At 37.7% G+C, this 25,669-nt stretch overlaps 1 protein-coding gene across 3 annotated transcripts in view; it reads left to right on the top strand.

Moving 5' to 3' along the window:
• Positions 1 to 25,669, top strand: part of TTC28 (tetratricopeptide repeat domain 28) — a 479,060-nt gene that overhangs the window by 373,606 nt on the left and 79,785 nt on the right. For all 3 annotated transcript variants that reach the window (XM_075214617.1, XM_075214609.1, XM_075214626.1), the window contains one exon: positions 24,378 to 24,518. In XM_075214617.1, coding sequence (XP_075070718.1) covers positions 24,378 to 24,518 — 141 coding nt within the window. The remainder of the gene's footprint in view (positions 1 to 24,377; positions 24,519 to 25,669) is intronic.

Below are 25,669 nucleotides of genomic sequence, written 5' to 3'. Positions count from 1 at the left end.
GAAAATTAATTGAACATACAATGACGGACAAATCCTGTACCAAACACTGAAACACGTATGAGAGGGCTTGGAGACAGTGATTGGCCAGCCACATGGGTTCACAGTTCAAAATAATGCTCTATGAACCATTTTTATGCAATCATAGAAATACAGTGCGTTGAGAAGCAGGAACTGGGGAGTAGAGAGCACATGTACTTAGATTATTTACAACTAAACTTAATGATTTAATACCAAGGTATTTAGGAATTGTGAATAGCATCCATGAAGAGATGTTTTTCAGTGCATGCTTAAAGCTTTAAAGGCTGGAGTCTGATTGTCCAAGGTAGTGCCTTGCAGAGTGAAGGTGGAAGAAATCTTTGAGATGGGAGTGGGAAGTGTTATGATGGATGACAGCTGTAAATCATTGGAGCATGTATTTGGTGGTAAACAGATAAGAGAAGACATGTAGGAAGGTTCACCATTGTGTAGGCCTTGTAAGCCAGAATTTTGGGCAAATGCGGCAGACATGTTTGAGGTGAAGGTGATTGAATGTGGGGAGTGAAAAACAGGTCAGAATCATATATATCCTCAACAGTGAGCCAGTGGTTTAGAAGTGATGGTAGTGTTACTCACAGAAATAGAGATGCCAGGTGTGGGGGTCTTAGTACCTTTCCCTAATGTCATGCTATAAATCCACAAACATCAATAGAAATCATAGTTTTAAATGTATAGGTACACATAATGCATATATATATATATATATATGTGTGTGTGTGTATATATATATACATATATACATATATATATATATATATATATATATATAGAAAGATAATAAGCAAAAGGCGCTTAGTGCAGTATTAGAAAAACACCAAAATGTGTGACAATAATTTACATATATATGTGTGTACCTCATACACCATATAAATATAAAAAACATACAAATTTACGCAACAGGCAGCTCCTCAAAAACAAGCACTCATTTGCAAGTGCTCAAATAATTCTAAAAGACAAAAAAAGAGAAGCGCCACGCATAGTGTATTAAATGACCAACAATTAGTCTTCTCAATGTGGCAAACAAGTGAATTGGCCTCGTACCAAAAGACAAATAATAAACAGCTTATCTGTAATTAGATTCCCGACATCCTATATAGACTCCTTGATGTCCAGTCCTTATGGTTCCAGAAGTTCAGATCACTATGGACTCAGAGCAAAACTATTATGGTGTAGTATGCCAAATAAGGCTACCAACAATTCCTCAAAGCTGGGTACCAACACAAGCTCATAACATTATGATCCATAAAAGTGTTTTATTACAAAGATAAAATCCTTAATATATATAAAATGCGCCCGTACATCATATAAAACAAATATAGGCTTATCTGCAGTCTTTCCTGATGGTAATCACGGATCTCTCAAAACCACCTGGCCGGGGTAGATGTGGTGATCCACGGAAAACAACACACAGAAAACGCCTTATCCCCCTCAACGCGTTTCGTCACTCGACTTTTTCAAATGGATTCTGGGTATGTAGTACATACTACATACCCAGAATCCTCTTGAAAAAGTCGAGTGACGAAACGCGTTGAGGGGGATAAGGCGTTTTCTGTGTGTTGTTTTCCGTGGATCACCACATCTACCCCGGCCAGGTGGTTTTGAGAGATCCGTGATTACCATCAGGAAAGACTGCAGATAAGCCTATATTTGTTTTATATGATGTACGGGCGCATTTTATATATATTAAGGATTTTATCTTTGTAATAAAACACTTTTATGGATCATAATGTTATGAGCTTGTGTTGGTACCCAGCTTTGAGGAATTGTTGGTAGCCTTATTTGGCATACTACACCATAATAGTTTTGCTCTGAGTCCATAGTGATCTGAACTTCTGGAACCATAAGGACTGGACATCAAGGAGTCTATATAGGATGTCGGGAATCTAATTACAGATAAGCTGTTTATTATTTGTCTTTTGGTACGAGGCCAATTCACTTGTTTGCCACATTGAGAAGACTAATTGTTGGTCATTTAATACACTATGCGTGGCGCTTCTCTTTTTTTGTCTTTTCTATATATATATATATATATATATATATATATAGCTACCTATATATTCTTTTTTTGATCTCTTTGTCTTTTGCATGCCTTTCCCACTTTTGAGGCGGGGATTACACATATCTGAAATCTCCCCTAGGTAGGTTTCAGAAAAACAAAATGCTTCTAAAGTTGCGTAAAAAGGAGCACATGCTGCTGTTTCTCTTATGGACAATTGATGGTGTTGGACTGGGGTATGTAGGGGCCACCAATAAATTCGGTTGCAAGGGCTAACTGTAGACTTACTTGGAAATAATATATATATATTTTTAACTCAAAAGGTTTTTATTGAATTTTTTAGAAAAGCATATTACAAACATAGCAGTGGTTGCAAAGTACATACAGCAGATCAGTTATATTGAACAATCCACACTGCTTAGATAAACAATCAAACAAGTAAATAAAAATGAGGAAAAATATTGGTACAGACAACAACACATCTTATGACCCAGTATACATAAGCCGAAGACGGCAAAGAGAACAGACAAGAAAAACAGACAGATAAAGGGGGAGACAAGACAAGACAAGAGACTATCCGGTTATAGAAAGTGTACCTGTGGGTCTAGCCCAAGTACCCAACTTAACTCAAAAACCATTCCACAGTACTCACGGATCAAAGATTGAGCTGTGATTCGTAAAGTACTCAAACCATATAAACCACTTAACAAGCGGGGAGGAAGCCCCTGTAGACAGATTAAAACCTATGATTTCCATTTTGTAGCTATGTTGGATCTTGTTAATAATTTTAGGGAGTGCTGGAATTAGAGGTGATTTCCAGTTCTGGGCTATTGCAGCTTATGCTGCAATAAGAATATGTCCAGTGACATAATGATTGTGTCGCTGGAGATGTTTAGGATACAGATGAAGTAAAGCCATATCTGGGGAAGGAGAGATATTATTTTTGGAGACCTGAGAGATTAAATGAAAGATTTCGGTCCACAATGGTTGAAGTTTCGAGCAAGACCAAAAGATGTGCATAAGTGTACCAATTTCACCACAATTCCTCCAACAATATTTAGATTCTGATGGCCAGATTTTATGCAGCTTATCTGGAGTAAGATATAACCTGTGAACAATTTTAGTCAACATTTCCGAATGGTTAATACACTTTGACATCTTATATATGTTTAGGAAGACTCTCCCCCATACCTCTTCTGAAATAGTGATATTTAGGTCAGATTCCCAGACAGCTTGAATCGGTAAAACCCGATTGTCAATGGGAGTTAAGAGTGTCCGGTACCCTAGGAAAATTCCACCTGCGTGGGATGTAGGGGAGAGAATCACCTTGATACCAGGGGGGAGGGGTCCCATCACCCCCAAGGAAATAATATATTTTATGCAGATATATGTTTTATACAATTAAACCATAGTAATGTACAATATGGACAATGCTGTAATATTAAAGGACAACTAGAGAAACCAGGCAATAACCACCTAAAACAATTAAATGAAAATGTAATGACTAAATTACTTTATTAGTAGAATTCAATAACTTTTTTATACACTACATTACATGTAGAAATTTTAACAACAGAGTATAATGAATAAATAACTATATTATCAATCACTATATTAAAGAAACTAAAGAATTTCTTTATCCACTACAATAAATGTATAACTTCTTCTATCAAAGTTACATTGGTGAGCATGGTCCCCGCAAGATGCGCTGATATATGTGACGGCAAATAACTGTCACAATTTCTAGACTACCCAGCAGGTCACATGTTCCAGGTCACCCAGTAGGGCTGCAAATAACTGTCACAGTTTCTAGACCACCCAGCAGGTCACATGTTCCAGGTCACCGAGCAGGTGCACAGGGAGAGTTCACTAACTGTTACAGTTTCCAGAGCAACCAGCAGGTGCACAGATGTATTGCCATCTGTCACATTTTCCAGAGAGCAATGGAAATACATTGTTGTAAATGGTGGACGAACTTTTTGTGAAATAACTTTGAAAAGTTGCAACCGATTACAATGTGAATATTTTTCTGCAAATCTACAGACCAAGACCTTTAATTTGGTATACGATGCGCCCTGCTCAGACAACAGTATCATAGAAATAGGTCACTCATAATAGTCATACTTATGCTATTAATATATAGATAAATTCACTTTTCTCATGCTTTGTACCAGCCAGGTGTGATATCCTGCTAACTATATATCAACAAGATATTTGAGATACAAGCAGAGCCACATTTGATCATTGATGTTCTTTTTTTTCTTTTTCAAAGTTACATTAACAGTGCGTGAACTTTCTTTCACCAAAATATATATGGTATGGATAATTGTTACGCACTGATATCTTATGTAAGGAAACAGCTAGAAACTCTCTTCTCCTTTACTCTAGTTTTCATCCCCCTCACTTGAAGCAATCTCTTCCAAAAGTCAGCTTACTAGGGTAAAACGCATTGTATCAACACTGGAGATGGAATATATACGGTGCACTGAGATGGCTAGAAAATTTGGAGAGTATATACCCTGTGAAGTTGATCGGTGATGTGCAAGAACAAATATCCAAATAAAGACAGGAGCTATTTTGTAGCACCGAAAGAAAAGAAGGCTAATAAATGACTTCAGAGACAGGTATTTATCAGTACATACAATACAGCAAGTAATCCACTAGCCAAAAAAAAACATTGGCAAATTTATTGATTTAAATTATAAGGGTCTGATTCATTAAGGATCTTAACTTAAGAAACTTCTTATTTAAGTCTCCTGGACAAAACCATGTTACAATGCAAGGGATGCAAATTAGCATTCTGTTTTGCACATAAGTTAAATACTGACTATTTTTTCATGTAGCACACAATAGCTTATTTGTACACTGAAATTTAAAGTTGATATTTGTGTGCTACATGAAAAAACAGTCAGTATTTAACTTATGTGCAAAACAGAATGCTAATTTGCACCCCTTGCATTGTAACATGATTTTGTCCAGGAGACTTAAATAAGTAGTTTATTCAGTTAAGATCCTTAATGAATCAGGCCCTAAGTTAGTTAGAGCAAATTACAATCAAGAAAATCTACAGAAAGGTTACTAGTTTTTCCCAATATGGCACCTTTCAGTGACTTATATGTGCAAGGAAAGGAAAGAGCTTTTGCCATCTGACAAATGGTTACCCTGCACAAGCTAACAGTCACATTTTATTTGTTGTTGATGGTATTATTTAACCCTGTATAAAAATGTTTATAGCAGAAAAATATGTAAAATCAAGGACCAAATATCATCACACACGTCTTCAATTAGATAGAGAGTCCCAACTTCCCCTGCAGCTATGCATAATGCTCAGTATATTCATTCTGTCAGCCAATTCCGAGTTATTGCGGACATATACATTTCCAGGAGGGGTGGTAACAAATTACAAAAACTAGAAATGAAGGAAGCATTTTGGATGAGGAAATTGGAAGCCCTTCAGCAATAGTTTATTACTTTTATTTTTTACTGGAAATATTCTGTTTCTTTAATAGTAACTTTAAGGAATTTCTTAAAGCCACCTATGGACTATTTATTGTAATTTTAAATGTAATAAGGATAGTGCTTGCTTTGGACGTAGTGCTTTGTGAGTAAAGTAACTGCAGTACCTTCCATATACCTTCATGTATTGGTGACATGAAATCATTGCTTTGTGACGAATGTTTAAATGTATTGAAGTGTTTGTGAATACTGATAAAGCTTGATAAAGCATCTATTGTGATGCGTCATGTTGCTGTGATTTTATTAGTTTTGTGTTTGAGGCTGCTGTGTTAATAAAGCTTTTAATAGAAAGAGTCCCTGCTGACTCTTCCTATTGACCTAGAGGTGAACCTTTGGTCAAGCAGCCATTTGTAACATTGCGCGATCTCCATTACCTCTGTATAGTATATACAGATATAATGTTTATGATTCGGCATATATTGTTTGGGACGTTGTAAAGACAGACGACTCTCCCTAGTCTAACCCACCATAAAAACCTGTGCATGACACTGTATTTCTACTTCTTACTCTTTCCCATTCAGTCAGTGCATGTCTGGTTACATGAGGAAATACATTTCTCTGTACATTACAAACTGGAGGAGGGAAAGATGTTTTTTTCTCCCAAAATCGTCTGTCTTCTAGCATCTTGCAAGAGCCATAGAGGAGATGAGTTCCTGTTATTTGCTGTCTGCTGCCCCTGCACTGTGACTATTTTACTGCTCACTGAGTTCAAATAAATAATACAAAAGGAAGTCAATGAGTGTTGACATATTTGCACAAATCCTGCTTTTTATCTCCTTCTCTGGGGACTAGAGGGACTCTTGCCACTTTCTGTTATGTGTTCCAAGCTCCAAGCTTGGAAAAATGTCCAAGCTTCCTTTTAATTTAATACAATATGTTAGGGTAATTATTCTTGTTCAAGAGTATAATTAAAGACAAAACAGATAAGTCCTCCGTTATGGGGCTCAGGTGCATAGAGGGGACCTAGCAAAACATGGCCTCCAGCGGCCTTGTCAGTCTGGTTACCTTTTGCTTTACCCAGGCAGCCTCTGAAAGGAAAGATATGTGCAGTTCAGGTGTCTTTAATATGGTGGTGAGTGAGCAGATGTCCATTAGACATTGGACTAGAGCTTAAGAAGCCCCTTCAAAATTTTGCTATTGGCCCTGTCATTTTAATTGTGACCTTGCTCTCGGTTTCTGGTTCATATGCACCTTTAGTCATCTGGGGCCTGATTCATTAAGGATCTTAACTTAAGAAACTTCTTATTTCAGTCTCCTGGACAAAACCATGTTACAATGCAAGGGGTGAAAATTAATATTCTGTTTTGCACATAAGTTAAATACTGACTGTTTTTTCATGTACCACACAAATGCTTGATAGCTTATTTGTACACTGAAATTTAAAGTTGATATTTGTGTGCTACATGAAAAAACAGTCAGTATTTAACTTATGTGCAAAACAGAATACAAATTTGCACCCCTTGCATTGTAACATGGTTTTGTCCAGGAGACTGAAATAAGAAGTTTCTCAAGTTAAGATCCTTAATGAATCAGGTTCCTGATGTTTACTACAAATAATTAAATTACACTGAGGGGGAACATCTTTTTTCTGAAATACAAGCTTCAATCAGGATATATAGTTTCCAGTAAATGTTGTAGGAAGATTAAAATAATTGACATACTTTTTCTATTATTATGGCAATGTGTATTATAAAGGAACTATTTTAGTCTGATGACTGCTGTCATACCTTCTTATCAGCAACCTACCTACAGCACGGGTTAGCAAAACTAGATGGACAAACCAGTGTTTATCTGTTATCATTATTCTGAGATTCTAAGCCTACACCTATGAACATGTAGGACCCTTTCACAAGGGCCATTTCTTGTCTGCAAAATAGGTTTAGTGGCATTCCTCCCAACATTAATGAATAATGCATAGGCCACCCCTGATTCCGCCATATTCAGTTCTCTATAGTAGATGGAACAGCAAAATGTAACTCAAGTGACTCCATCCACAGGGCCGTAACTAGGGCTGTGCGACAGGGGCGACCGCCCAGGGCGCAACGGTGAAGGGGGGCGCAATTTAGTAATATTTTAGGTTAATTCGGTTAAAATTGAGGGCTAGGGGAGCGGCATTTGTCTTTCTCGCCCAGGGCGCTAGAATTCTAAGTTACTGCTCTGTCCATCCATGAAATGGATGGAACACTATTTGCTAGATGTTTGAGAGAAAATTGATGTAAACCTAGACCAAATATTGTAACATTAATTTGATTTAATTAATTGTTAACCAAGCTAACTGCAGAATACATTCCACCTTTGGTAGAGACTTGCATAAGTATAATGTAGAAATAATGCACATATTGATATTACTCTGTACTTGCTTCCCTCTAGAGTCCTAGTTTAATTTCAAGTAACATTTGACACCACTCTTTTCTTTAAATTCAAGACTCAGAGTTTTAGTGTAAAACAGGCATTACTGTTACCATCAGGAACGTTTCATTAGGCTTTCAATTGCTTTTACTGTTTGTAACATCCAGTGCTCGGGGAAATTAGTGGGAATACATCATTTTAATAGCAGAGAATAGTCCTACAGAAAAGACACTCTTAGGCTGTTAAACATTTTATGGGTTTAAGGATTATATACATGTGTATAAAAGAAGACTGTTTATCTATTTGTGAAGTGTCACCAGACAGGCACAGGCAGATGTGACATCAATTCAAAGTAAAATGTAAGTTTCTCTGGCATTAAAAGCACTTTGTTCTATGTGTGTTTAGTTTTCCATCTGTATTTTTTCATTTTTATTTTTTTTAAAACATGCAGTTGATCTGTAGACGTTTGTACCTGTAGTCTTTACATTTGATCTATAAGGAGCCATCAGCACCTCTCATCTCTTGCCGCTAACACTATCTATATTCATCCCAGCTTTCTGCTTGCTTGTCTCCAGTTTTGTTTTGTCATTTGCTTTCTTGCTGTTTAGTGAGAAGATATAATGATATCATGTTTCTTTGCCGATACAGAAACAGCTTTATCATGCAAATTATTCTTAATTGTTTTGTTATCCACATACAGAGTTCGGCTTTTTGACATATCCTAGTTGTTGCATTGTGTTATTGATCATGTCGTTGTGCTTACACACCCCTCCTAAATGTCAGTCTTAATGTCACTGCCATCTGCAAGGATCCTTCCCTATAAACAGAGAAATCCTGACAGCGTACACACCCCTCTTTATGTCCATTGTCACTGGATTGAACAGAATTATTTTAGTATCCTCTGGGGCTGCAGCTTATCAGAGAGTGAGGAACCCTTCAGACAGTCATATAATATGAGTTTTCTCTTATCAGCAGTACAGAACCTTGTGATAAGATTGAGGTTAAATTATTGTACCATGCTCCAGAGAGCATACCAGGGCCTTCTGTACACGTTATATTGAGGCAGTCATCATCCCATATCAATTTACATTGTATTTGGACTTTGTTGTTGTCTGAGCTCTGATATTCTGGTCACAAAACCCTATGGAAGATTTTGTTTTGTTTGCTATATGAATTGTGATTGTTTCCAAGTGAAAAAATTTATCTGCGAAACATGGTTTTGGAAGGAGTTGGTAAAAATGGAACAACTTTTTTTGTTGTTTCAAAGAATCCTCTTTATGTGCAGTGACTGGGTGAACTGTAAGATTTTAGCCAACGCCTGGACCAACTGATGGCACCTCACCCATTAGCATACCAACATTGCTCATTGAAACACTGGATGGATTTAGGCCACGTCCACTGTCTGTCCATACCATGGCCCTTTCCTGCAAGACCATGGCAACATTCTCATATGTCTTTGTAATGAATATATCATTAAATATAGTTTTAATTGCACTTTTAAAATAAAAGTCGCTACGCCTAGTTTTAAAATAACATTAGTGGTGCGACTAAGTTATTTATTGTACCATAGCAACAAGTTGAATCGGCAACCTAGAGCCCTCCCCAACAGTCACATAAGGTATGACAGGATGAGCTTAATCTGCCACTATTTCCTTCTGTTGTTTATAGATGGTTGTAATGATTGTTCTTGAAGTTCCCTTACTGCCAGTGACCTGCTGTTACAGCATGCTCCCTTCTAGGGTTACTCCACCACCAGACACTCACTAACTGCAAGTGCCAACTGCGCACCAGTTGTAGGAGAGTAGTTGCTGCCACCAACAAGATCCTTCACTGGCATCTAGAACAGCTTACTGGGTGTTATGTAGTTGCTTTAGCACCACTTTGCTAGTTACTTAAGAATGTTGGATTCAACACACAACAGTCAGGGGGCACATTATTAGATCCAGGGCCTGATTTTCTAATAGGCTAACTAGGCTGCAGCCTAGGGCGTTAGACTTCTAAGAGGGGTGGGGGGTGGAGAAATTTTTAGGGCAGCAGAATTGTGATAGGCAGAGGTATAAACTGAAATTAATTAAAAAATATAAGAGAACAGTTGTACTTCAAAGTAAAGTGAAAATAAAGAAAAAAAATGTAATAAGGTTTTAATCTTGACTTATTCCCATTGTAAAGGCTGAATACAATGAGTCATCCTTGGGCAGGTGTTTGAGTATATGCGGGTAGGAGAGACAAGGAGAATGAAAGGCACAGTGTGATGACCCCCTCCACCTTCACATCTTCTCCCTCAGTAGTGCTCATTCATGCCTCCATCCTGCTATACAGTTCTGATTTTAATCAGAAATAAATGGGTGGCAAAGATTGTCATGACCCTTTTTAAAAAGCCAAGTGGAGCTGAGTTTAACAAACACAGGAACATAAACATTGGTTGGGATGGTGAAAGACGCCGGTTTCTAAATGAAAGATGAGTTGGTTGTTAACTACCGTAGTTTAGCCTGGCATGGAAGGCCAGGGGGCACTACAAGTGTATTATCCTAGGGCGGCCTGAATCTTTAATCAGGTCCTGATTGACTATTATCTGTAGCTCTTATGACGAGAATACAGTAGATAATATGCGTTGTGCAGGATCTTGTAGGAAGAGTTGTATTTATTGCTCATATGTGTCCCTTAAAAGGACCGTTAACCATCACTATGTGGTAGTGATGATACACCCACATGGAAAACCAGAGTACACAAGTTACTTGGGGCTCTACTTTTCTTTTTATACAGTTTTTACACATAGGTTAGCAGGGGGTAATCCAACCCCCTGACCCTTCAACCAGCCCAGGCTGATTCCCAGATTCTGCATCTGAATCAGCCTGTAGGTTTTCACACATTTGTACATAGCTCTCAGTGGCAGGGAAAGGTGGGGGGATGTTCTCTGCAAACGGAAACCAGAGCAAAAGTTAAACCCCGCTAAGGAGCTCCAATCCCCAATGGACCTCCAGGGTAAGTTGAAGACGTTTATTTTACTTAAATGTATATTTTTAAATTAAACACATTAACTTTATACGTCTTATATTTCTGCATTTAGGCATGCTGGGCTGGGACATTGACCATTTCATGGCTGCGGCACAAGATATTAACTCTTCCACTGCTGCAGTGCCAGGGATAACTATGGTGGTGGGGAACAAAGGACACGGCCACAAATACATTTAAAATACAGTTATACATTCTACACTTGATGCACAGCTGGTCCTTTGTTTAAACACATCTGGGTATGATGAGACTGGCCACATAAGGTTTGACAAATATTAAAGGGCGTCATACAGAGTATGAGAGAGTGGTTTAATTTTAGTAACCAGAAAGATGCGGGTCCCTTTAGCTGTCAAATACATCAACTAATTTATGAATTGTGTGTTTAATTTTAATGCTTTTCTCATATGATGCTGAGTGCCAAAGTAAATATGAGACATCAGTACTGACTGGTTATCCTATCGGCTCAGTCTCACCCTTTCTTCATAAATTACACAGCGACTTTAATATTGGCTCTCCTGCAAAGCTTCATTTTATTATCTTCACTATTATGTAATAAACATCACCATTTCCTTGTTTTTTAATATGTGCACTTAATCTGATAGCTCCATCACTTCCTGTAGTAGAATCATCTTCACATGATAATATCGTGTTTTGCTAAATTAACATCACTTTTTAAAATGATAACATCAGGAGACATTGATTCTGTGTCACTATCAACACTTCAGAGTTGTTTATGAATACAAAAGATAATAGAAGGTGCAGAGTTATCCTAGGCTGGTAACAGTGCACCGTAATCAATGTTACAATCATATTTTAGTGCTTTCATAGCCGGAAACTGTAGGAGTATATAGCATATAACACAGTAAACATTGCTTCTCTTGTGTAGCCTCCCAGTTATGTCAGACATGTTAACATTTTGGTCTTCCAAGTAATCTTTTTGTCTCGCAGAAATGTTAACTTTATATATTCCATTTAGTACAAGTTTCTTGGTGTGTATATATATATATATATATATATATATATATATATGTGTGTATATATATATATATATATATATATATATATTTATATATATATATATATATATATACATATATACATAGAAACACACACACACACACTAGCATGCAAACATATGGAGTCACTAAAAAATTTCTTGGTTTTTAAAAGAATTTATACAATTCTTTATTTTTTGTCATGGCACAATTAAATTTTACATTCATCAAAGAATCCTCCATTTGCAGCAATCACAGCTTTGTAGATGTTTGCCATTTTTGAAAGTATTCAGGGAAAAATTTGTACCCACAACTTCTATAGCTCTGTCCAGAGGTGCGACTGGTTTTTCTCTGACCTTTTTGGTCCAGCTCATCCTACAAGAGATAAATAGGGTTGAGATCTGGGGATTGTGACGGCCAGTCCATTAAAGACAATACTCCGGTCGCGTTTCTTCACCAAATACTTCTTGCATAGCTTAGAAGTATGCTTAGAATCACTGCATGCTGAAATTTCCAACAGTCAAGCTAATCACAGGGGATGGCGTGATGTTGTTAAAAAGTGGTAACCTTTCTGGATCATTATTTCTTACACCAGTGGTTGAAATGGGCTGGTACATGGTGGAATGTCATACTGCCACTTCTACAGTCTTCATTGTAAATCTATCAAATTCCATTCACTTACATTTTCCATACTTCCACTTCTAAATGTCCACTTTGACCATTGCCTTACGCTCTGTGTAAATCTCACCTTAGCAGCACCAAAAACAGCCCCATAACATAACATTTCCTCCGCCATGCTTGACATAAGCCATCAAGCACTCCTCTAACATTCTTTCATTGATATGTTCTCTTTAAGCCAAATGCCTTAAACATAGACTCATCCATCCATAATACTATTTTCCATCAATGTATATGATCTTTTGCCCATTTGAACCTTTTTTTCCTACTTGCCAGTTTAAAATATGACTTTTTATTTGCAACTCTACCTATAATGCTAGTAGCATCCTGGAGTCGTCTTTTTACTCTTGCCCATGGTTTTTGGGGTGTACTATTTAAGGAAGCTCCCAGCTCAGGACTTGGAAGGCGTCTGTATCTCAAACTGCAGACTGATATACTTATCTTCTTTTGCAGTTGTGCATATGGGCCTGACGCTTCTTTTTCAGTCCTGGTTAGATCCAATTTAACCTTTTCTCAGAAGACTGTAGTGGACACCTTTGTATGAAATCTTCAGTTTCTTGGTAATCTGATGCATGGAATAGCTGTCATTTCTCAAAACAACAATAGATTGATGTGTTTCTTCTTTTTAAAAACAAAAATGTATGTCATTTGGGCATATGAACCTCCATATTCATCTAGAAGCAGATCTGGAGAAATGTGTTTGGTGAATACGGGTCTAGGTACACTTTCTGTATTGAGACAGACACAACACACTGCAGGATACGCACAATTCATATGTGCAATATAAAGTCCCAGCAGAACTCAGGACAAAAAGTATTAATTTATTGTCACATGTTAATAATATGGTGTCGTGAACATAGAGAACTTACAGTTATAAGGGTTAGCCCATCACATAATTGTGAGGAATAAGGCCTAAGTCATAACTGCGGTGTAAATATGATATATCAAATGAATCCATTGATAAATTATAGCTACTAAAGTGTAAAATGTGAAGTCAGAAAGTCTGTTGTATGTGTATTCAGTGACTCTGCACATCCCAGTGTTAGAAGCTTCAAAGGCCCCTGCGGTGAGCTATATCCTGGCACAAGTTAGTTTTTTGGACACCTGAATAGATTTTGTTGGGCTGCTCACAGCTTGACATCCTTGCAGACAAAGTCAGCATTTGAAGGCTGCCTACACAGGTATATAGAAATATGAAATTCAAAGGAAAATGTCTTCATAGTTCATATTTTGGGAAATCTGGGTTCCACTCTATACTGAGGGGCAGAAATCACGCCAGGGTTGTGAATGACAGATGCTGGGGGTATCCGGGAACAGCCATAATCACATGTCTTTGGGAAAGGTATGTCACATTGTCATAATTCCATCATGTTTGGTATTTAAATGTGTGGGAGATTATGACCGGTTTATTGATGGGGGAGTTATGTCTCTGGGATATATCTGTGGAGAGTTACCAAAGTTCAATATTTGTGAGCAAACTATAGTGACACCCATGGGACATCCCTGCCCCCCTATTAGCATCAACACTGCCCCTATGAAGGCCGTCTCATTTAATTTTGCTTATAAAACCTGTGTTGGGAAGGAGCAAATTGTTGGTCTTTTGAGAAAATCAATCCACATTAATAAGATGTCCATCTTCCAAGCCAATTTCCCATGGCTCAGATTATACAACTCATGTAAATTATACTCTGAATGTAATCTCTTTTATTTTAAACTGTTTTGCTTGTGTATGTTATGTCAATTGTTTATTTATTGTTTTTTTTTATCTGAATGCCCTGTACCTTCGTATATTAAATCTCTAATTTAATAAGTGGCGTAATTGATTCTCTAACAAAGCCATTAGCCTGTTAAGAAGAATATAGCTCAACCAAGTTAATCCTTTGAATGCCGTTGTGTGATTTGTTAACACATTTCACTAACAAGCCTAGTGTGTGCTTGCATTTACATTTGTGTACCAGTCTGGAGGTGTGATGAGTTAACCCTTTGATTGCTGGGGTGGGACTTGCTAACCTGTGGATAGCCAACAGCTTTGTGTGCCAGTGTGGGACAGTATATCGGGGTCCTATTGCCCGTATTCAATAGGTGGTGGCAAGCTTAAAGTGTGTGGGGGTGTGAGCGCTATTATGGGGCGATTCAGCAGGTCTATAACCTGTGTGATAGGTAGAGAGAGACTTGAGTGCTGGAATCGCGTGTTACCTCATTCAGTAAACACCCAAAGTCACGGAAGCTGGGAGCGTGGTCGCGACATATGGTCATTAATGAAAAAACATATTAAAAAAATATGCGACTGTCATCACTATCAGTTGGCACTTACTCCAGATCTGTAGCTTGTGCAAGTGATATGACAGAAATACATGTACCTTGGAGTTGCCCAAAGCTTGAATTGGACGCTGCTGCATGCACTCGTCCTTGGCACGCCCTTACTGTACACTGACTAAGCACATACAGCCCCTTCCTCCACTGTTTCGCCCCTGAAATCGTTGCCTAGAAGTGTCCTTTGCATTCAAAGATGAATGGGATGTACTTGCATTTACTGGCGTGTAATCCTTTTCTGAGCATGCCCATTGCAATTTACCACAAAATATGACATTATAGGGCATATTTATCAGTGTGTTAAAAGCCCTATTGCCGGCCAAACAGGTGGATTATTACCGGCCACAAGGCTTGTTATCACATCTCCCAATATATGACAAGGGTTGCTGCCGGTGAAAGCAGTATTGTCGCCAGTAATAACCCTAGCGGCAGTGAAGGCTTTAACAAGTGTCAGTATATCTCTTCTGTTATCGAACAGAGATCAAATTAATTTTAAAAAAGTGCTTTATTCTCATTCAATAATATGTAAAAATTATGTTTTTAAACTTTTTTTATTTTTTTATTTTTTCATTATTAGAACTGAAGCCTAGCTCTGAGCTGTCACTCACTGGTGCCCATATCATTTGAGCATATGGTAAAACAATATTAAGTGTGGCTTATCCTCTGGTTTGTATTTACATATTTAATCGTGTCACTATGATATGCAGAATACTTGTTTATGAATGTCTGTGGATAAGAAGATTTTTTCTTTGGCCTCAGAAACTTGTGAATATTTATATAGCAATTAAGAAAATCATGAGCTTGTGAGGCTTTAGTATCTTATCTGCAGTTCCATTCCTCTATACAGTTTCCCTATATAAACATAAGCTTTTCTGGTTCACCAGTCCAAAACTGAAACTCACTAGGGCACATTAAGAGCTGTTCTGGAAATACTGCAGATGCTTAAGATGCTAGATGTCAACCTCCCTATCCCAAGTCCCTTTTGAGTCCAAATAACAATGGTATTTTCTGTGATATGCAGCTGTGTGATTGATGCTTGCAAATAATTTACATGCGTTCAATTCACAAACCCAGCACTGGCTTGCATGCTTATTTCAGAAACAAGAGCAAATGATTACATTAATTGTAGACCTCAAGTTGTCATAATAAATGTAAGTGAATATATGCAAAATGCGTTTCTTTCCTTACTTGGTCCTGCTGATGTTCCTATTTTGGTTAAGAAAATACATCAACTGTCTTATTTATGCATCTGCTTGTAGATATGCAAATAATATTTCTTGTATATGTAGTTTTCATTTTCATTGATCATTGACCATTCCAAAGTGAACATGATTAAAACCAATTCACCAGTCAGCTCTTACACTACTGAGTAGTAATAATAAATGCTGATGGCTAACATATGTCGGTTGCGTGCACTTAATAAACTCTTCCTTATCTTTTGGCAGGGATAAATGATATTTTAATGATGTGTCATTTTGATGCAGTTAATCTTCATGCTCAGCTGTGGCTGGCAATGCTCGGCTGACCCTTTCTTTGTATTGTGGAGACTGCAAATTAATTAAACATTGCCATTCGTTTTCGATTTCTGTTGTAGCAACTGACCTGTAATCAAATTGTTTGTCTGCCTGCTTTTAGCGGTACAGTTTACCAGATGACATGGTTTCATCTACACCTACTCCCAGATTCTGTTTAACATTTTAATGTTCTGCCAACGCTATCACATAAGGCAAAGTGTATATAGCTGCAAAGGGAATTGAAGCGGTGAAAAAAACCAAGACGATCAAAAATGTGCATTTCATAGCTTTTCAAGAACAAAGCCATCCAGTCAGTTGAGCCGGACTCGAAAGGTAGTAATAGGTCAGATTACATTTTTCTATTTCAGTCTATTTGGGAAGTGGTGACAATTACTAACAAGATTTATTTCAGGGTTGATGTATTTTGTAGGATACAGGAGCAATGTTCATTTTTATAGGTAATCAGGTGGAAACTCCGCTTTACAGAATTCTGCAAGATTCATTTGACCTTTTGATTTATATTTCGAGCTGTCTTGCTTTGAGAGTTCAGTTTCCTAGCGGTAGCACTAGTTCACGGACATGGTTGCAGAGAGCAATTTAAGTGGTATTCCACTAAATAACCACTTCTTTACAGCTGAATACCCAGAATGCTTTGCCAGCCACTTTTATTGAGAAACAAATAACTGTGAAAAACTCCTGATTAATAAGCATGATTTTTTTCAATGTATTTTTAAGTTATGAGGTTGTATAATATTTGTCTTCTATAGAGTTACATTTTGGATATGTATTTAGTTGCTATTTCACAAACACTATCAAGCACTTTTTGCCTTTTTATGCTTTTTTGATGTATTTGGCAGGGCTGCTTCAGTTGCCTGAATGGAAGCACATGGCTCAGATTTGACTTCACACGCATATCAATAACAACAAACTGAATACAATAGGAGTTCACGTGTATGAAAATGTACTTGCAAAATCTCTAGTACATTTCATTAAAATAAAATGTTTTATTCGTTATTTTTGTATAGGAAAAAACTACATTAAAATAATTTGGTTTAGTTTTATTTATTTTTTTTGGAGTGGATTCTTGAACTTCGGTTTTCTCAGCCCATTTAGTAATCTGGTTGTTATGCTCCCTACCTCTGAGCCTGAGTACTTCCAGGGATGTCCACTGAGACAAATAAAAAGAAAGCAAAATTGTACTAGACACATTGTAAATAGTAATACTAATTTGACAGCATGAGTGATACAGCTCTAAATATTTTCTTTCTTTTCACCATAAACTTTTTCATTTACAAGAATACATCTGTATCTAGTTCATTTATATCTTTAACTCCCTTGCTGTTGAAGATCAGTGACTTCCATGTGCTGGCTTCACAGTCTCCTATTGTGGAAGTTGTTTCCCATCAAACCAATGATTTGTTCAGTAATCTGCAGATTATATTAATTAGATGACAGTCACTAAGGCTGGGTACACACTACAGTGTTTTCAGACGATTATTGGGTCAATCGGACGTTAAAGAACCGTTCTGCCCGATATTGCATTAGTATGTACACTAAAATGATGAACGATTGTTGTTCCAAAGCACATGAAATCATTGATTGAGGCTTTCAAACTGACTTGAAAATCTCACTCAACAATGGAGCTATGTTGTTCCAATTTAGCAGTATGTGTGCACTCTCAATGAGGATCTCCATAGAGTTTACAGAATCATGATCTTTTCAGCCAATGGTTATGACAGATGAAAAGCTCAGTTCTGAAGGTAAAGCTTGTATAGTGTGTACACATGAATCAGCATGCTGATTTGGATTTTTTTTAATGTTGCTGGTAAAATCTTTATATATACACAAGAAATGGAACACATACTCCTTGGTCCACTGATTGAGCCGCCCTGCCTTCTAGTTAGTAATTCTTTATAAAGTAGTCATATATCATCATCACCATTTATTTATATAGTGCCACTAACTAATAAGCGCAGCGATATACAGAGAACTCATTCACATCAGTCCCTGCCCCATTGGAGCTTACAGTCTACATTCCCTAACTTACACACAGACAGAGAGAGAGAGACTAGGGTCAATTTTGATAGCAACCAATTAACCTACTAGTATGTTTTTGGAGTGTGGGAGGAAACCGGAGCACCTGGAGGAAACACAGGCAAACACAGGGAGAACATACAAACTCCACACAAATAAGGCCATGGTCGGGAATTGAACTCATGACCCTAGCGCTGTGAGGCAGAAGTGCTAACCACTTAGCCACCGTGCTGCCCATAATGACTTGTTTAATTGTCTAAAGGAATGCAAAACAAAAAAAGGTATACTAATAAAAGTAATTAACATAAACATGTGAACATGTTGCACAGAGAATAAGAATGATTTTTTTTTTGAAATGTAATAAATGTTTAAGGACGTATTAAACAAAATATTGTAGGTCAGAAATCTGTCCCTTAGACACAGTGGTCTCCATAGAATAGAACACACTTCTCTGGATCCTTTAGGGAAGAAGATAAATGAATGAAAACATTCCTTAAAATTGCTTTTGTATTTCCTAATAGAAAAATATATTTGTTTATTTATTTATTTATGTAGATAGCACTTCCATGGGCTTTAAGAGAGGTACCTATGCTGGGCGTGGGGTGGGAAGTCAGGAATCTAGTGTATGGTTCAAAATTGCTTTGACTGTAACTTGTGAGCAGCTGTGATTGGTTACCACGTCTTGTAGTATTTAAATGTTCCTTTATAAAAGTGTGGCTCTCATGATTCTTAGAAATTAACAAAAGAAAAAGAAAGAAAGCATGGAATGTAAATAGGGGCACTCTTTGAGTGATGGAGTAATATTTAAAAATAAAAAAACTTAATTTGATATATTTTAAAATGATTATTAATGATTAATTAATATATTAAAATTTAATTTGAATATATATCCAATAACGTTTTTTTTTTTTTTTTTTTAAATATTACTCCATCACTCAAAGAGTGCCCCTATTTACATTCCATGCTTTCTTTCTTTTTCTTTTGTTAATTTCTATGAGCTATATATAGTAGGGGAGCACCACCCAAGTGATTGCTGTTATTTTTTAATTTAATTATATATTATATATAACATACATGGTGAGTGATTGCCTGTTGCGGTGGATACTTTGTTTCTCTTCTCCTGATTCTTAGTCGGTCTCACTGGACACACAGCTTCGGACTGCTACCAGAATTCCAGACAGTTCTGTGAATCCTGACCTTTGCTTTTATGAGGGTCAACTGGACACTGGGCCTGAACAAGAGTGCCCTAGGCACTCATTCCTTCTAAAGCAACCACCACTATCTGAAATGGGTCTGTAAAACAAAGTGCATCATATGTATGCCTATTTGGTACATTTTCACCTGTAATTCTTAATTTTAGTATGTACCGTATAAGCTAATGGGCAGTTCACTTGTGTGTCTTCTCTATTATATGCCATTTGTCTAGTGACGCAAATGTATCAGCACAGTGCATTTATACAACACACAGAAGTTAATCCATAATTTTGTTTGAGTAATTGCCAGTCAATCATAATTCGTTTTTACATTGAAAAACGTAGACACCCATGCCATCCATTGCTTTTTTTTGGGTGCCAAATGCAGTAAAACAGATATTTGAAAGTACCCCACCAGTGGCAGGATTTCAATAAAGGGGTTTCCAAGGCTTGCCTCCAGAGTGGCGTGCGTGTGACTGTCATTTGAGACCATTCTAGAGTGCTCTCCAACTCTTCCCATTCCCTTCAAATATACGGGCAATTGTAGCCAACTGTCCTTATTCCGGGAGGGCAGTCCCAATTTTGTGTGAATGTCCCGCTTAGGTAGGACTTGGTTCCAACTGCAAAGATAGTTAAGAGATATGTCCTGCTTTTCACTGTACTGCTTATCAAGTTCAAACTGCTTGCATCTAACTGTAGTGCATACAGCTTCCCCTTAACGAGCAGTACAGTGTGAATATATGGTATAGTGCAGTACGTCTAGGATAGATGAACTAACTAACCAACTATCATTGCATGCAGGACAATTGACAGACTGTACTGGTTTCTCCTGCCTGTTCTTGAGGTTTCCACTATCTGTTGCTTCCCATGTCTTGAGCTCTATTGCTACTTGTCTGGATCCTAAAATGTTGGGGTCCTGTTTGGAAAAAAAGGATAGGTACATTAAATGTAGAAAGTCTGGCAGCGAGTGAACCATTTAGGTCTCCCTCACCAAAGAGCCCTGATGTGAAATCAAAAGCCCCGACGTTTAAAAATTAGCCCTTCCTACGTGAAAACAGCCTGACATTAAATTAACAGCACTCACATTTAATTAGTATATCTGTTTATCCCTACCAGCCCCCGCACTGCATTAATAGTACTTAAATTCAATAAATGCATCTATTTTTCCCCCCAAACAAGCCCAATATTAAATAATTAGTATTCACATTTAATAACTGACCCAACATTAATTAAAAAATATTCTCATTTGATAAATAGCCCTCTTTCTCCCCAAACACAGCCCTCTTTTCAATTAATAGCCAAAAAAACAACTGCAGCATTAATTAAATCATGTCATCAACCCACCTTCAAATTAATAGTTACTACTATGACCCCACTATCAAATTAAATAGTCCCCATCATCAAATAAATCTTCCCCAGAATGCAAATTAATATTTCCCACACACTATGAAATGTTTATCATCCACCCTCTTCAATAAATTAATACCCACCCTCCACCTCCATCACAGTAATAGCCCCCCTCTGCACACTTACCTTCCGGGGCATGCTCTTCTTTGGGACATGGGCGTGTCCCACATGTGTTAGTCTGTACAGTGCAGGAGAGGGGGGGACAGAGGTTGTAGAAGGGGTGGAACATATCTGTAGATCTGCAGTGGCAAAGTGGAGGGTTTCAGGGCAACTGGAACCCCCCCTCCCCAAGTACACACCTGCCCAGTCCTGAATGTTTGAAAAATAAACATTTGAGTTAAATATTTCAGTTGCCAGGGCACACATAGACGTTTAATTATAAATCACTACTAATTGAACTGGTCACACCTATCATAGGGGTCCATTGAATGAGATCCTGGTCATTTGATTTCAAAGATTGTGAGTGACTCCCTTGTACGAACAATGACCGCATATGATTACCCAGAAATAAATCATGTTGCCTAAATCTATTCACAAACATAATTAAATGTATGTATCGTCTGAATTTTGCTAGAGTTAAAACTAAGCTTTGATAATAATACCAGCATTTTATGTTAGAACTGGAGAATCAGTGCAATGGAATTCCTTTCTAGCACTTCATAGCTTAAGTTACATAAATGGTTACAAATCATAGTTCAGTGTACCACCAATGAAATTTATAATGCAGCCGCATGTAGGATAATTTTTTGTTTACATGCATAATTTAGTACACTTCATACATTTTAAAGCATTTATGAGATCGCTGAGAAACATCAGCAGTAAGAAGTATACACATGGCATGAGAAACTTGTCACATTTGCGTCACGTCTCGACTCTCAGGTTGAAATCCACAGAGATAACTCATGCAATAATTACTTAATTGTGTTGTTCTCTGCACGAGGAGCCAGTCTCATCAGCCTGGAGTCTTGCTCCATGGGAACAGTGATTGCTGTCCTGATTATATTGCAGTTATGGAACAGTAGGCATTATAGCATCACCCTCTAGGTAAATGAACATTGGTTTTAGGGAATGTTTGCCACCAAAATAGAATGTGCTATAACTTATATTCATGAGACAATGGTCTCTTGATCATATGTAGTCTTCATTCTTAATTATATTGCCCACAACAGTTGCATTTAAAGTGTTCATATAACTTCTGAAACCTCAGAGCTGCACAGATATAGTTATTGGAACCTTGGCAACAAAACATACACACACGCACAGGCACACGCACATGCACACGCACAGGCACACGCACAGGCACACACACAACACCTATTGCAACTACATGGCAAAAATAAAACGATCTGTTTGTACAGTCACCGGGGAGCTAGCATGTGTCCACCTCCACAGATGATATTTGCATATAGTGCAAGAAGATGTTTCATCCTTTCTTCCTGAGAGACGAAGCATTTGTGGACTCTGTAGTTTTTAGGTCATACATAAGACACAGGGTACTATGTAAACTTACTGGGGTATATTTAGAATTTGGACTAGAGCTTGGGTTAGCATATGGGTTATTTAGGATATTGGAGCTAAAAATCCTTAAATCGGAAGTTTTTGAACATTAGCTTTAGGGAAGGTCTGCCAACTAAATGAAATAAGGAGTATCAAACATAAATACAGAAGTAGGAATATATAATTATCTAAATAACACATAGTGGATACAGTCATATTGTGGGATGAACCATTATTTATTGCACTAAGAACCAGTGCCCTTGCTGAGGCATCTATATTAGTGTAAATGCATGTGGCACTTAGAAAAGATCCATGACTTACACTTCAAGCATATCTCCCCCCTACCCTGCAGTACCAGGGTAGGGGGGAGATATTTTAGCATAATTTTCTGATTTTCTCAAGAGCTTTCCATGAACTCGCTCAAATAGCATAACATGGATGAGGTTCCTAGATGGTTAAGGTTCCTACCTCTACTGACCATGGCTTTACAATGCTACAAATGGCAAGACAACTGTTGGCAGGATTTGTGTAAACATAATTCCACACATAAGAGGTGGATTTTTTTGTTATATGCCAAGGCATGACAATAGCCTCCTACCAATCTACCGTGGTGGACAGGTTGTGGCCTGTTGGGTTTGAGGCCACGGGAATTGGTGGCACAGTTTATGGGTCCTAGTTGTGCCCAATTTTCTCCCCGTTTGTCTTTATTTATGATATGCTTCAAGTGACAGAAATGTCCCAGTTTTCTGTTTCCAAACTATGAGAGCCTAATGTATGTAGTGCAAATCTAATGTAAAACTATCACAATCCAAGTTATGAATTGTCAGCAAAATACCAAAACCCTTGGTGCGCTAGCACTAAAGCCGTAAACAACGGGACACAAGCACTTTAATGAACATAATAAAACGCCAGAAGCACAAATGAACAACAGAAAGAAAAAAAAAAAAGGAATCATCAGAGGCAAACCAGAAGAGATAATAACCAGGGCAGAACAGCCGACCGGCGAGACAAACAGGACAAGGCAGATAGGAAGGGATATTGGGACCAGAAGCACAGGACAGACATAATCCAGGAAACAAATGGTAATGAACTAAGTGCATAACAGATTAGGCAACTAAACAGGATTGAGGAACTCAAACAGAATTCGGTATAGAGGCAGTACAGTGTAGGAACAGTGGGCAAAGCTGGAAGATCATAGCAGGATGGCAAAGACTTGTCTGGAAGGTGCGAAAATCATCCAGCAAGGAAGGTTTGCAAACTTGAGCGTATAAACACAGCAGGTGAGAAACCTGTGTAGCTGTAGATAAGAGTAATTAGAATGTAGGAGCCTTGACATCTGCTAGTACAGGGCACTACATATACCCAAAGTAATCATGTACACAGTGCCCCCAGTAGGTATACATGCAGTACTGCACAAGCTTGTTACAAAAACTGGCATTAAATAATTGCTGCAATATTCTAAATTTTACATAATCTCGTACTCATAATAAGTGCGAGTTCCAACTGGATCCAGCTAGAGATGAGCAGTGACCATCATATATTACTGGCTAATTCACTCTATTTCATCCCAGACTCCCAATATCCTTTTATTTTATTGTATGATTTTACACATACAGCTCTGACTTGCAGTAGCATCACATAATGCTGTGTTCTTGTGCTGTGCACACACACAGCTTACTCAGCTGTAGTCTGTTTATTAGGTACTCTATAATTTTTGTAACATCTTTCTGACTTTACTGCTCAGAGTGATATTATTTCCTATAAGCGTGTCTTTAAAAAAAAGCAAATTAAATCCTGTGAAGCATGTTTTAATATGTAATGTCTGTTTTATCTCTAGGACTTGTGCGAGCAGCGAAACTGAAAGTGAGGCTGGAGATTATATGGACCAGCAATATGATGACCTGAACAACAAAATTACTTCTGTAACAGACCCAACTGGATTCCTCAGGATGGTTAGCAGAAATAACACCTTCAACAGGTAGGGGGCGCTGCAAAGGGGTTAATATTAAATAGTAAATTATATTTTTGTGGCATTGCTGCAGTGTGAAAAGTGCACTGTAATTCAGTGGCTGATTTCCGTCAGCTTTGTTCCTTCTATCCCCCTGATACGACTTTTAATGCTAGTCAATTAGTGGAGACACTTCTGCAGCTGCAGAGGAACGACACTCTATAAAATGCAAATGTTATTATTATGAAATTGTTCTTTATCTCAACTATTATGAGAGTCCTACATAACTCACGGTGAAACATAATTGGCTTCTTTGAGCAGATCTAATTATCCATAGAGCAGCAATCTGTTCTGCTCTGTCATATTTCACATTACGATGGGTAAGGGACCATACTTTCCTGGCTACTTGTGAATCTACAGGATCGGTACTTGTTTTATGCTATTAATAAAATTGCAACTTAAATAGAATAAATACAGACAAGGTGGGCGGCAACACAATGGGGGGAATTTTTCTCCCAGGACTGCACACAAAAATTAATTTGTCCATTGTGGCTCGGGTGGATAGATATGGAGTATGGGGTAGATGCACTGACTCAGTGGATTATGTAGACATATTCCAAAAAAAGGTTTACATTTTGCAACAATATTATAATGAGATTAACACAATGTACATATTTTAAACTTGGCGTAAATACCATGGGTGCAAAGGTTGTAACTGCTGTACAGCTAAGGGAGGCCACCTTCTATGTGTATAGGTGAGATTTTCACCACTGGACGGTACATGGGGCCCTTGCAAAACTTGTTATGGGGCCCACAAACGTCAAGTTACGCCTATAATTTCAAGGTGTTCCCATTGAAGCAGGAGTCCATAGTGTCCTCTATTACAGAGCTGTGTGTGGCATTGTTTAATGACCTTCTATAGCAGAACACACAATTCAGGATGATATTTACATACTTTTGATTTGCAACCGAGAGGTCCAATCAAAGAGGAGGTTGGGGCGGGGCCAACCAGAATGATGGAGGGGTTGTGGTTATGCTAAATATCTCCACACCCCCCTATACAAAAGTCTACCGGGTATATTTACTAAATTGTGGGTTTGAAAAGTGGATATGTTGCCCATAGCAACCAATCAGATTCTAGCTGTCATTTTGTAGAATGTACTAAATAAATGATAACTAGA

Source organism: Mixophyes fleayi, chromosome 1 (genome assembly GCF_038048845.1).
Source record: "Mixophyes fleayi isolate aMixFle1 chromosome 1, aMixFle1.hap1, whole genome shotgun sequence".
In the NCBI taxonomy this organism is placed as follows: Eukaryota; Metazoa; Chordata; class Amphibia; order Anura; family Limnodynastidae; genus Mixophyes; species Mixophyes fleayi.
This window is presented reverse-complemented; position numbering and strand designations above follow the sequence as displayed.